This window comes from Erithacus rubecula (assembly GCF_903797595.1).
Source record: "Erithacus rubecula genome assembly, chromosome: 2".
Taxonomy (NCBI): domain Eukaryota; kingdom Metazoa; phylum Chordata; class Aves; order Passeriformes; family Muscicapidae; genus Erithacus; species Erithacus rubecula.
The window spans coordinates 61,308,773-61,322,987 of NC_136685.1; the positions used below are offsets into that span (position 1 = coordinate 61,308,773).

The 14,215-nt window shown below is 38.7% G+C and overlaps 1 protein-coding gene across 1 annotated transcript in view; it reads right to left on the reverse strand.

The window, feature by feature from the left end:
* The window catches only part of ARFGEF3 (ARFGEF family member 3), an 80,382-nt gene that overhangs the window by 31,706 nt on the left and 34,461 nt on the right, over positions 1 to 14,215 (reverse strand). Inside the window, exons 7-12 of the mRNA XM_079299234.1 lie at positions 12,913 to 12,955; positions 11,856 to 11,934; positions 9,907 to 10,011; positions 6,927 to 7,251; positions 5,437 to 5,549; positions 3,800 to 4,710 (exon numbers count right to left, since the gene is read on the reverse strand). Coding sequence (XP_079155360.1) covers positions 3,800 to 4,710; positions 5,437 to 5,549; positions 6,927 to 7,251; positions 9,907 to 10,011; positions 11,856 to 11,934; positions 12,913 to 12,955 — 1,576 coding nt within the window. The remainder of the gene's footprint in view (positions 1 to 3,799; positions 4,711 to 5,436; positions 5,550 to 6,926; positions 7,252 to 9,906; positions 10,012 to 11,855; positions 11,935 to 12,912; positions 12,956 to 14,215) is intronic.

Sequence of the window (14,215 nt, forward strand, 5' to 3'; positions counted from 1 at the left end):
CTGAGAACACACTGCACCAAATGATGCAAGTGAGGTTAACAGTCCTTTTAATCCCAGTAAACCTGTTCTGACAAAGTCAGTTGTTGGATGGGGACTGGAGTGCTCCATTCCTTGCAAGATCAGTCTGCAATTGTTATTCTCTCCACAGTGTAGAGGTATGTGGACAAATATCTGGGGACAAGCTGGCTGGAAGTTATGACTCCAAGCCCTATTTATTTCACAGAAGGCCTACTTTCTAAATAGCTGAGCACCTGCACTTCTGTCAGACCCAGAAACCACCTGAAAAAACTCACTAGTCCTGAAAACACTATTTGTATGAAGCCTACGACCATGCTCAGTAGCACAATCCCTTCTTTCCATGGATGGCAAGTAACCAACCTACTGGTAGAAAAACATCAATCATGAGCGTGAATCCCCACGTTCTGCAGTTTGAACTGTTTAAAAAACCCCAGAAATACACAACTCACAATGTTTCATGGTTTTCACACTAACTGTGAAATCCTTTCATATAATGTCAATTAGGGAAGATTAAGAAGTCAGTTTTATCCTGAAGGAATGTCTGAAATGGAACAAAAACCAGCTTCCAAGGTTAGTTATGTGATGAAGCAAAGCTGTGTCATTTGTAAACTGATGCAGTGGTTTACTGTCAATATATTCCTCCCACCATAAAGTTCATACCTCTTCTTAGACAAAATACAACAAACCATTAACATAAAAAAAAAAAATCCACACACAGAAAAGAAGCAAATGTTTTTCTTGCCTCGTGAGGGTTTGAAAGCTCTGTGCTGCTGCCTTCTCGGACTTTCCACTGTCGTCACTTTGGGGGCGTGGATAAGGTGAGTAACTGTTTGAGGGTGATTTAGAAAGAGAGTAACTGTTCCAGGGTGGGTCGAAAAAATGAGTATCTGTTTAAGGGAGCAACCTTTGTGGAAGAAGGGTGATAGTGTTGGCCGCAAACCACACCCACACAGGCTGGAATTGCTTAGGGTAGATTTCATGGTGAATGTTAACAGAGAACCTTTACCTAGTACCAAAATTGCAACCATGTGCTTGAAAGTAGCCACTGAGCAGTTCTAGTGATTTCTTCATCACTGAAAACGAAGATGCATCTTAACACTGTGTCGGATGGAGGATCATGATATTGATGTAGATATCTCATCTCCCACTGGTTTTCTATCTTATCTCCCTTAAATATGTACCTCAGAGACTAGAACCTGCTAGAATAATAAAAACCTCAAGGCAGAGATGTATGTAAAAAAAGAAAAAAAAATCAAACAAAAAGCCCAATTTATTTTGCATAAAAATGTTTTTAAAATGTGCAACCTCCTATACAAGGTTACAATTAAAAAGAAGGCGTAGAAGTGCACAGAAAAATGGATACTCCATTGAGAGCATGTATTTGAGCATCAAAAAGTGTTGGGAAAAAATATGTTCCTTAACTTCTTCGAAAATATGGAAAAACAAACAACTGCATTTGTGAGATGCTGAGATCACAGAAACAGAAGATGATACCAGCATAAAAACCTTCCCTCTAAAAAGTGTGGAATCAAAATGGAAGATGAGCTAATTTACTCCTAACTTCAGAGTTAACCAACTTACTTGCAAATTTTAATTTCACTATAATTCTGACTTCACCCTTTCCATGCTTATCTCAGCACTGCCTTAAATTCCTACCTCCATTCATTGCCTTTCAATGCTATGAAAACATCCATTTTGTAATGCCATCTGTAGAAGGACCTGGCTCGTAGGAAAGAGTACTAAATTATATGATTCTTTCAATGTGTAGGAAAAATTGAAAAATTAAAGCAGTTAAATAAGGTCTCCCAGAAACAAAAAAATACTTCTGTACTGACTGGTCTCTGAACTGCATCCATGCCTTTTCTCAACACGAATCTCTAATCGACTCTCAAATTTCCCAATGTATTCTTCAAGAATTATACATGAATAAATGTTGTATATACAATGAATGGGATCAATCCCTCTAACTTCATCACCTAATTTGTGCCTTGAGCAGCTGGTGCTAATGAAGGACTCCTGAAGTAAGGACCTACACGTTGCTTATACCAGATCAAACTGGTGTCTCAGAACCGCCCCAGAGGGAGTTCTTACCACTGACATTTGCTTCAACTTTCACAAGTCTCTCTCTCTAAAGGTCCTCAAACCCATGGCTCTCTCACCTACACAGGAGCACAAGCTCTCACCCCAGGAGGACTGATGGACATTTGCTTAAGATCTGAGGTACAAGTTAAGGGACTGTTTCAGTTGGACTGAGTCTCATTCCAGGTGTCCAACTGAAACAGGAAGTGCCCAGATCTTACAAAAGCGTAAAAGTACAATCCTGCAACAGCCATGAAAACTCCAGGATACCTCTTCCACACTGTCTTAATACAGTGATTTGCTACTCCCCTTTTCCATGATTCCTTACTGAACGGTGTCTTTTACAAGTACTTCACCAAATCCATCTGGAAACATGGTATACATTTTTTAAGTACAGATTTAGCCACAAGAGTGGCTTTCTTAGAAAAGTGAAAGGTCTCTCTCAACAATTTAAGTCCAAGACTAGGTATCTTTTTAAGTTATGCAAACCACAAATAATGGATTTAATGCAGAAATCGAGTTATACTTTTACGGAGTTTTTTTCTGTCACAGAAAAAAGCTTCTGTGACAGAAAGGGTGCTCTTGAGTCCCTCAATTAAGAAAGCAGTTAATTAATGTATCTTTTTAGGTATTTCCTATCTGTGATCTAAAATGGCCAGTTTTTCTAAAGAATATAATTGATCATCTTTCTGAGTTAGGGTTTATTTGGGTAGCATTTAAGCAAGACATGAGGAATATCATCTTATTCACCCAGCTTCATATCTAAATTATGCTGTATGATGATGGGAAGAGTTCCTCCTTCTTACTCTGTATGAATTTAATGTGTGTGAGAGAGCACAAATGAATGAAGCAATGATTAGGAGATGAACAATAGGAAAGGCAATTGCAGTAAAGTAACTAAAAGAAACAGAGACATATTTTAGCAAACATTGTCATTTGGGCCACTGTCAGAAAAGTAAAATCCTTCTAAAATATATATTTACACACATTTTAAATATGCTATCAACTGGACAAACTAGCATTTGCATGCCTTTTTTTATTTATTTGACAGGTCAAGATCCCAAATGTTGTAATCATGAAAGAATTGAAGATGTTTTATCTCTTAGAAGGCAAGATATTAGTTTTTCACTTGGTCTGGGCTTTGAATTTCTTGTCATATTAGATAGCATCATTAAGAAAAACAGAAGAGTGGAGACAAACTCTCCTCTTTCCCTATCCTTTCTAGAGCTTAGTGCTATGGAATTGTTACTATTCTCTTTGTGAGGCTGGCAGTACTAAAAACAGTGCAGTGGTGTGCTGCTACTCATATGTCATTACGAACAGGTGATGGTACTTCCCACACCCTTCTCATGCTAAGGGGCAATCCTGACCCCTCTTTAATAACAACATGTGCACACTTCTCAACAGATCTTCACACACTTGCAAAGAGATGTTTTTTGCTGCAGCAAATTCCATTTCTTTATTGATTCAGGACATAATTCAGAACCTGTTAAGAGTCAATGGATTTACCTCCCTTTGAATCAGTGCCTGCATATTCAATTTGCTTTGCCCTAAGTGTGTTCCTGTGGAGGAATGTAAGGTGTAGAGCCCAAACCTCATCATGCTGGGTATGTTCTCTGAAGATGAAATCCTACAAGGGAATCTGTGTACAGTGCTGTCAGAGCGTGCATGCTGGTTAGACAGTAAATATTTGCTTGCAAACCTGAGCAGAATGTTGAAGAGAAGCTCTGCAGTGCTCCATCCACCTCCTCTATGCTGGGAAGAGCGATAAGCCTGGGAAGAAGCGCTTCAAGTGACTGGATAAAGAGCCGTGCACTGTGCTGGTCTGCTTCTTGGCTCTTCAGCAACTTCAGAGAGAGAGCAGCAGTGCGTAAGGACCTGTGGCCTGGGCAATCCCGTGGTGTCTGCTCCTCATCAGCCAGGGAACAATTGTCAGAGCCTATGTCTGACACATCAGATCTGCCTGAATCCTTTTCTGCTGCCATGGAATACTGATCACACGAATCAAACTCAGTCCTAGAAAGGTCCTGCTCATCTACACTGAAGTTACTCTCACTGTATCTGGATCCATAGGATCGGGTCTTGCAATCAACTGATAAAAAGTTAGTTATATCTGGATAGACTATGGTGTGGCTTCTTTGAACAACATCTGGCTGGTCAATGGTTTCTGACTCTGGTTCTCTGTAATGAATCTCTTTGCTTTCATGTCCAGCTGGAGACGGCAGGGAGTTTTTTTGATTTTCTGTATTATCCTCTGGAGTTGTTTGTCCCATATCCCCTTCCAAAGTAGTCTGACCAGTATCTGTGGTAACGCTGATGCTAATATCAGGACTCTTCTCATTTCCTGATTCCCAGGCAGGGTTTTCTGAGGACAGGATGCGTCTCTGCCACCTGAAGTCAGCATCATTGATCTCCATGGAGTCCCTGCTTGTCTCGGTCCCATCCTTCAATTCTTCTAAGCGCTGGAGCAGCAGCTGGATCTGCTCTTCACTGAGACCCCTCCCTTGGCTCAGCTCATCTAACGCTCCAAGCAGGGCAAAGACGCAGGACACTGAAGCATAACATGCTTCAATACCACCTTTGATGCACGCTTCTGTCATCCCATCCATGATACTACAATCAACACAGAGTTTATTTAAGTGATGCAACATGTATGGTGAGCACGTCACTGTCATTCAACACCATCTTTCCATAACCAGAAAAAAAAGAAGTGCACTTATCCTGTAAGACTATTCCTGAGAAAGACAATTAGTGTAAGAACAAATTATAAAGTCTCCCATGCAAACATGGTTATTCTGTAATGGGGGTGCCAATAGGGAAAAGTTGCCATGCATTTGTACCAGCATGCACAGTATGTTCTCTCTTATGCACTTAAACTAAAAAAAAAATGTCAACACCCAGCTGAACTAAATTTAAAGGCCATCTGTGTCCTGAAAATGATCTTATCTACAAGATATGATCTTTATAAGAACTGAGAACCCTTCTTGCTGAATATGACAATGTTTAAATTTTCTATGACCTCTTTTGACTTTATCTTGAAAATATACCTCTAAAGAAACACATTTATTTTACTGCAAGTTTAAGACCCATACCCGAAAATTTTAATCCGTAAACCAACATATTTGGTGTATTTGGGAATTTGGGCAAACTCAACAAAGGTAACATAACAAGGTAGTTATGTAGGTCTTTACAAACAGGCCAGACTGATGACAAACCAAGCAAAAACTTATTTATCCTGGCAGATACCCTGGCTCATACTGGGTATGCTCCTGAACTGCTCAAGTGTTTTGTGTGCACAGGTTTAAGACAGAAGAAGCTAAAGGAGGAAACAAAGCGTACAGCTTGAGAAGATCCAGATGGGACTTTCTTTTAGAAATAGACCTCTTCTTGGATTCTGACTCAGAAAAGCAGGGCCCTGCCAAATCACAAAGCTGCCGAGGACTGCCAAGTATCTGAAAGGAAAGGAAACAGCAGTAAGTAGAATATTATCCAAGCATTATTTAAATACAATAAATAAGTCATAATCTATCAAGCCCTGGAACCCAAGGTAGAACTTCTGAAATTTCTTACAGCAAAGGAAAACAGCACAGCGATGTTCAACTTATTAAAGCTATCTTTCCTCTTTTTAGAGGCAGAAAAGCAAGTGAAGGAGAATATTTAGCACAAGAATCACATTTAGAATGTCATCCAGTGCTTTACATTTTAGACTGATTTTTTTCATCTGATACTGCACATATGACATATTTTATGCCTACATAAGTATTTTTGTATTATAGTTATACCGAAACATGCATCTGTCCTCAACCACCTTGTTACGAAATTATGGAGTCATGCAAAGATAAGCAAAGTGATTCCTTTAGACATACCCTGCTAGGTGGCACCTTGTTAATGCCCACCAGGAAATACAAACAAGCATGCATTAATCAGCCCAAGGAAGCAACAGGTATGTGCTGCACAAAACAACATTAGACTAAGTTTTAGGAAAAACTTCAGTTATCATCTTGCTATCATTTCAAATTAGAGAAAGACAATGACAGTGTGACTCCTAGTTTAGACAGGAACCAAATGGGTGGCTGTGTGGTGTTGAGATTTTTCAGAAATAGCACAGCCTAGATGTGCACAAGCTAGATAAGAAATTCTCTAGGAGATACCACTGTTCCTACAAATTACATAAATTTCCTTCTGTTCCATAACATGAGAAAAAAAGTGCCCATGTGAAATGGAAAAGTCCATGATTTCAGCTAATGCTCAAAAAAGTCTCCTAGAGCTCTACTTCCAGTGCTCTCAGAGGCACTGGGCAAGAAGCTAGAATGGACTAGTCTTGAAACAACTTCTTAAGCCATTGACAGCTTTCTTGCATCTATCAAAAAAAAAAAAAAAAAAAAAAAAAAAAAAAAGCTCCAAGAAACTGGATTTCAAAAACCTGGCATGTAATCAAAGCATATATTCACCTCAATGCCTGGAAACCACACTGTGAGGATGTGTCTGGGGAAAGATGCCAAAGAAGTTGCAAACTGGATCGTTATGCTTTATCTCAACCAAAAGAGCAGTCGTGACTCAGTGATAGGATCTGCTCCATGCAGCACCACAGCATGAGCACCAACAGAGTTGCCACAGTAGCTTGCATTATGGAGACAAATACAGTTAATACAACTGCATCAAACTATTTGTCAGAGTGGTGCTGATGTACCAGCTGCGCTCAGAAAGGACAATTACAACATCCCTAGGTGGGAAGGTTGAAATGCATTGGTATGTACGTATCAGCAACACTCACTGTTAAATAAACATTTTATTTTACATGCCTGGATTCACACATGTGATCACCCTACCTCTTTCATAATTTTGATGGCTTCTACTCGGTGTTGAGGTGGTGGGTAAAGCAATATCCGGTGATACAGAGACTGCAGCACAGGCTTCATGGATTCCACTGACCCCACCAGTCGAACCAGTTCTGCTGCAATGTAATATATGGTCCGTGCAACGGGCCCACTAAGGGCAGGGGCTGTGGAAGAACAACCTGAACCCCGGCCATGGTCAGAGATCCCTGAGGAAGGTGAATCAGTCTCAAGGCAGATGCTGCTGTGGGCAGAGGTGATAGTTTTATCATGGATTGGATTTCCCAGGATTACTATTAGGGCAGGACACAGTTGCTTCCTGGAAACAAGAAAAGCAGCAGATGGTAACTGGAAAAAAAATGCTCTTGCAAGAACAGATTGAAAATAGCCCATGGTTAAATGAGAAACACACTCTTGTTTTAATGATCAGTCAAACAGCAGTGGTTAGATAGAAAAACAAATTATGCCAGGCTTTTTTCATCTCCCAAGCATCAGCATGGTAGTCCATATGGAAATACCTCTGTGTGCTGTAGAAACATGGTACTGATTTTGCAAGTTCATGTTGCTGCACAGTGCTGTCCCTTTACAGGATAGCATGCCTGCCTCTTTCACTAACTGCAGCCTAGCACAAGGTAGAAATTCTAGGCTTCCACTGCTCAGTGTCTCTTTTTCAGTTCACCTTGGGAGCTTTAAAAAACCTGGCTAAACAAGAACTGATCTATGTTAACTAGAAGCCTGAATGTTCTATCACTGAACTGCATATGCATTATTTTAGTAAGCACCCTTAGTTGTGAGCCCGTTTGGATGTCTTTTGAGAACACAATGAAATCGCTCCACAATAACTCAGTGTGCACTATACTACTCATACACCACTATATAGTAATTACCCATCCTTCCTTCAACTGTCTAACACTCATTTTAAGTGATTCAGCACCAAATGATCACCCTTCTGTGGAACCAAAGCCAGCTCAGCACTTTGCTCCATTAGCTGCTATTTCAGCTTTGCTCTCATGCACTTGACATTTTACATCAGTCTGCAAGACCTTAATTTAAGAAGCCAAGTGCTGCTTGAGAATGAGTCCCAAATCTGGTTTTCACCCACGTCTCAGAGGCTGAAGCAAGTACCTAGAGCAAACCCCCACTTACAAGTAAAAATTCATAAAATACATTCTCACAGGTAACTACATTTTATTTTCTCAAGGTTTTATGCAGTCCAGAATTTTCATTGGTTTGCTTAACAAGATTTCTGAAGCAGCTCAGCTTCCCCAAGTCACAGAAAGAAAACTAGCTTCTAATAGGACATCAGATAATGACTCCGAATCTGCTTATTCCACTTATTCCTCCAATCAAGTGCATTTCAAAACATAACAATTCACTGCTTAAGAAACATGCCTATCTCAAAGCATGCATAATCATGGGTTGCAACAACAATTTATTCCGCACACATCTTAGTTCTATCAAAGTATTTCTATATCAAACTATGGAGAATGCTGTCAGCACACAGAGCTAAATCTCTCTCTGCTCCCTTCATCTTCTTTGGGAACTGACTACAAAGTGCCTGTCAGAGTAAAAGCTGTGTGCATGTAGGCAACAGCTCCTTGAAGAAAAATGACAGCAGGATCACAACCTCACCAGACAGGTAATGTATTAGTGTGCACAAAACGTTCAAAATTATGTTAGCAGTTTAAACTGTTTCATATCTTCCTAGTGTTTTGGGGTATTTTCCCCCACTTAAGCAGGTAGCTGAAGCATGCATGTTCATTCCTTGGCAGCAGTGCAGGTTAAGAAGTCCCACCCCTGATGGCTTGCCCTCATGGTGCACAGTTACACCTGTAAACACCTGTAGACTTGCAGCATTGTCAAAAGGATGTAAAATGAAAATAAAACAGGAAGGGTTTTCTTTCAACTGCGATAATTTCAGTGACCTTGCTTATAGGATTGCCCCACAGTTTGCCACATAGGCATAAACAAAGGGTTGTGTGAAATTTAAAGGCAGAAACTTCTGAAGTGAATCTGCCATGAGAGAAGCAGTTCTGCTCTTATGTTATGTTAGATCTCCAAGCACCAGGTCCTTGTGAAACCCTGCCAAGTGTTACCAGTCAACCTCCCAGTCTTGCAGGCACAGATGTTCCTGGGACAGCAGGGGGAGTTATTGGGTGCCTCTACGTGTTCCATCCTCAGAACTGGGCCCAAATCAAACACTTCCAATTACAGGGTAAAAGCACAAGAAACACATTTGCCATTAAGAGTCACATATATCTTTCCTTAATACAATCACTTGACAAGGTCAAAAGATGGGCACAGGCTGCAAAGAACTGCATATTAGTTACATTCTTGCTTTATTACTATGACTCAATTATCCATAGGCTATAAAAACCCCATTATTTCAATCATAAGGAAAGAAGGATTATTTCAGGTGCTGGTGATGGTATCAAACAATTTAGAGGTAGATATGAACACTGAAGATACCAAGCCTTCCTGGTGAAGTGTATTAAAAGGAGAAATTCCTGATAAAATAGAAGCACCATTAAGACTATTTAGCCTTAGACAACAAGCAGGTCACAATAAGCATTTCTGGTAACCAGCACATATTTGACATTGATTTTGTTTAGATTCCTGTATTTTTGTATCAGAACATTAAGAATCCCAACAGTATCCTCCTACAAGCAGAGCATCTCTGTGTTTAATGCCACACACAAATCCAAACTACTGCAGAAAGCATAAGAGATTTTCTATTCTGGCTAAATCCATTAGACCTCATTACGGTGATAATTCACTACTGGGATTTAATGTGGTAGCTGAGCAGGCAGTCCTAACCAATTTTATACCAGGCACAGGAAGAACTGACAGTAGGTTAACAGCCAGTTCTGCTCACACCTGGAGACTTTTTACAGGCTTTTTTGCAAGGCTGGGGGGAGCAGGTCCTTTAATATTTACAAACTGAGTATTTGCATTAGGCTTCAGGTGTACTCACCATATGAGATCAGTGAATCCTTTGTGCTGGTGCATGCTGGGGGAGGAGCTGTTTAGCATGGAGAGGATACACTCCAAGTACAGAAGCTGAAGTTGACGATTGTCACTGGCAAAGAAAAGATGCCACTCATGTAATATTAAAACAAAGATTACTTAATTTTCTAAAACAACCACATTAGTTCACTTTAAAATATACCATAATTTGCAGTAGTGATTTATTTTGCTTCTTTCTACCAATTTACAAAGGTGTGATCACCTGTATCACTCCATTTATTTTGTACTGACCACATGCAGTGATCTACTACTTAAAAAAAATAAGTGAAGAAAGAGTAAGAATAAAACCCAAATAATTACTCAAATTCAATCTAAAATCTTGGGAAGGAAGCCTTAAACACAGGAAAAAACACAACAGAAGATTTTGAATTATTGGATAGTTTCTTCAGGCAATCTGAAGCATGTTTAGGCTACTGTCTTCTGGTTTGTTTTTTTTTTTTTTTCTTGGTGATGGCCACAATGGTCAAAAGTCAATGCCTATAGGCAGAAAGTCACACAATAACAGGGTTATTCAGGGCCTTACCAGTTACTCTGTCAGAACCACAAACTCAAAGAAAGCCTCATCAGAAAGAATATTAAAGAAACTGTGAGCACCTAGAACTGATACACTTGTGACATGCACTGTGCCTGTGCCTACTCTTAATGTTAAATGTGGGATCCAGGGCACATGCAAGGCTGAGCTCTGCCTTAGGAAAGGAGCACTCTATGGCAAGTGCACCCATAGTTTGATTTTCACTCCTAAGAAAACCAGGATTTAATAACTTTCTTTTGGTCAGAGATGAGAGCTGGAGGAATGCACTTTCTGATATATGATTGTACATCAAGGAAGCTGTAAAGAATGGATTTATCTGAATTGAAATTGAGGAGTGAGAAATATCTGTTTTTCTGTCACTGCCTGAGTTTCTTTTGTTCACATATATGAATTTGCATCCAAGTACAACAATACCCATTTCACGTGTCATGCAGAAAACACTGAACCCTGAGGCTCAAGGCTAGATTTCTAACTCTGTGCTATGGAGGGTTAAAAACTGCTGGCTTCTTAAATATTTTAAAGGTCTTTCATCACAACAGTCCACACCTGTCTGGAAAGATACATGCATTCCAGGCACAGATACCTTCTTTCTCAACAGCTTTTCTTACAATGTGTCTTAATGCAGATAATCATCACCTTGCAGTTGACACTTGCATGGGCATGCACAGGGCATCCCTGCACTCTTGATTTTCTTTTCCCAGATGCTGACACTGATTAAATAATGCTAAGGCACTCCTCTGAAATCTTGCTGTTATTAGAGGCACTCATGGGAAGAAGGTTTGCAGAAGAACTGCACATAGATGTCTACACTGTCTTTGCCTCTGGTAGTTTCTGAAAATTGCACAGCACATAACACACTCACTGTCCATAACAACCCATTTTAAAAGGTAAAATCATGTGTTTTCAAGGAGGTAGAGTGTATGATATTCCTAAATTGGAGGAATTCTTTGATAGTTCAATTGGATAATGTTCTTCAATTGGAAAAATGCTGCCTAAGAAGGACAGATTTATTCATTCTGAATATGGTATCTGTTAGGTCTTTCCATGGCTTTTGCAATTGTTATTCTCTCTATGATGGTTCTTCCAGCCAGAAAAGATAACTTCTCCTTGGATTAGTATTTTGATGTATGGAAGTTATCTACATATTAGATTTACTGAAACCTCTTTAAAGCTGAACAGTGCACAAAGAAGGAAAATTAGCTCCTCATTTCAAGCAAGGATTAAATTAATGCATCATGAACAATACTCTAGTAAACATTTAATTTTGCTCCATAATTCCAGGACTACAACAGTACAATCACAGGCATCAGTGAAACTCTCAATCTCCAGGTAATAAATTGAAATTATAAACTTAAACAACTCACTTTATGACAGCCTGGAGCTTCTCACAGAGCACAGTGAGGACAGATACAACATCATCACAAAGAGACTCAGCTGAAGTACCTCCAAAAAGGATAAAGATCAGAGGCATTACATGTGAGCAGCTGGATTACAATGTCATTTAACTGCAAGGGATTTCAGAGCTGGTCAGAGCTTCTAAACAAGGAGCAGGACTACCAAAATTCATAGAGAAGATGAAGTAGGAAAAGTCCTAGACTGGAAAGTGATCACCACAAAATGCAAAAGCAGCAGTATTAAACCCAGAGGGAGCACTAATTGCTTACATGCATTTACAGAAGGTTAGTTGAAATCAAATTCAGATAATAAAATAAGTATACAATTAAATAATAAAAAAGACTGGCCCCAGTATTTCTACATGGCAGCTGATTTCTGTATCTCTCCCTGCAGTTTCTCTCTTTTACACATTTTCTGATGTCTGACCAAGTTCTGATCTTATAAAAGAATGCTTGGGCTCTTCAAAGATTTTACTCTCTATTCAAACAAGTTCTTCTACAGAAATCCTGTGTGAAGGTCAGAACCAGGGACTACTTTTTCCTCCTAGAAGATGTTGAAAGTTAAGCCACAATGGGAATAGAAAAACTCCTGTAAAATAATCACCTGGAAAGTAGTCATTATATAAACAATGTCTTTGGCCTGAAATACAGTAACAAACATTTTCAGATTCCATATTCTACTCTGTGAATCTATTTCATTTCAGGAATTAAAGACTTACTAATTTTTTTTCCAGACCAATGAAACTCCTTAATTACAGAAGTTAGCACCTTGAAACAATAATTTATTGCTATGTTGAGTGCAATATTTTTAACATGGTCCAAATGAAGACAAACTGGAAATATCAGGAGCTAAAATGGCTGTCTCAGTTTTTACCACAGGTAACCAAGAGAGCACCAAACTACAGAGAAATGATGAAATCCTGTGGGTACATCTCCTATAACATCAAACAGCACTGTGGTGATGAAAATAAAGCTAAGAATAAAAAGGCTGGATTGGAAGGAATCACTAAAGAAGTATTACAAATACCTTGACTCTTGAATTTCTGCAAGGTGTCAGGGTTTTCAATTATCTGTTGAGGAAAGACAAAGGTGGTGTAATTGGTGCAATGGGCATAGGAACATCATAGAAGCAATACTTCAACAGCAAAACTTTCTTAAATTCATGTCCTCTATCTGTTTTGGGTTTTGTATTAGGGTTTTTAAGTGAACTTCTTGCAAAACATTCTTTTAAATCCTTAAGATTTGTTTTAACAGTCATTTAAATTTAAGAAACTTGCATGTTGTTTAGGTGAAGGCTTTTTTAATCCTTAAGGGATTTCCTACGCCTAAAACAACTCAGTAATAATTAGGCATGTAAATTGCATTTAAAAGAACTGAGAGAAAAGCATAGTTGAGACTCCATAAACTACTTAGAAACCAAAATCAATTGAGTATTAGAGAGTTTAGAACATTGACAATGTTAATATTACAGTACCAACAGAATTAATGGCAGTCAGGAAATGGAAATGACCTCTTGCATTGCTTGGTTCAGCTGTGATAGAGGATTCTTCCTATTGTGCTCAACAGGGTCAAGACAAATGCTCACAAGTATCAATAACAAACTGCCAGGAACTAAATGCAGTTCTCATGTGCTTTTACCTACTCCTTAGCTAAGAAAAGAACTAACCAGACCCAAAATGTTTCTGTTTGTTTGTTGTGGGTTTTTTTGGTAAATGCTTTGGCTACTAAAATTAACCTACTTAGCACCAACAGAAGACAAGTTTACTTAAACTGATTAATTCTTTTTGCAGTTGCTCAGCAGGATAAAAGCAATCTAGTCTACTAATCCAAAACAGAATTGGTCATTTTAACCCAAAACAGATATAAGGAAAACAATCTGTGCAACTACAGTCCTTGAAATTTCCTAATAAATAGAAACCAACTTTTACAAATTGTACTTCTTTGACAATACGGTATTACATAAAACAGTACAAGCAAATTTAAGAAGCCAATAGAATTCCACATGTACCCAGAACATTTACAGTTGAAAATGTGCTGGAATTTCATTCAAACAGCTCTCATGGATTTTAATAATAAAATTATATTTATTTTTTGCTAACAAGAAAAAAATAATTAACTTTAAATTATCTTCTATAAAAATTGGGAGAAAAACCTCAACTACAGTTTCCTTAGTTGAGAATCTGCTTTCATGACATAAATATTTAAATTTACATAAATATGTCATGCAAAAAGTTTTGGCAGAAAGATTTCAATAAACCTTAAAAAAAAACCCAAGCAAACAAAATAAAAGAATGGAAAAGGCTGAGGCAGCCTGACATCAGAACAAAGTC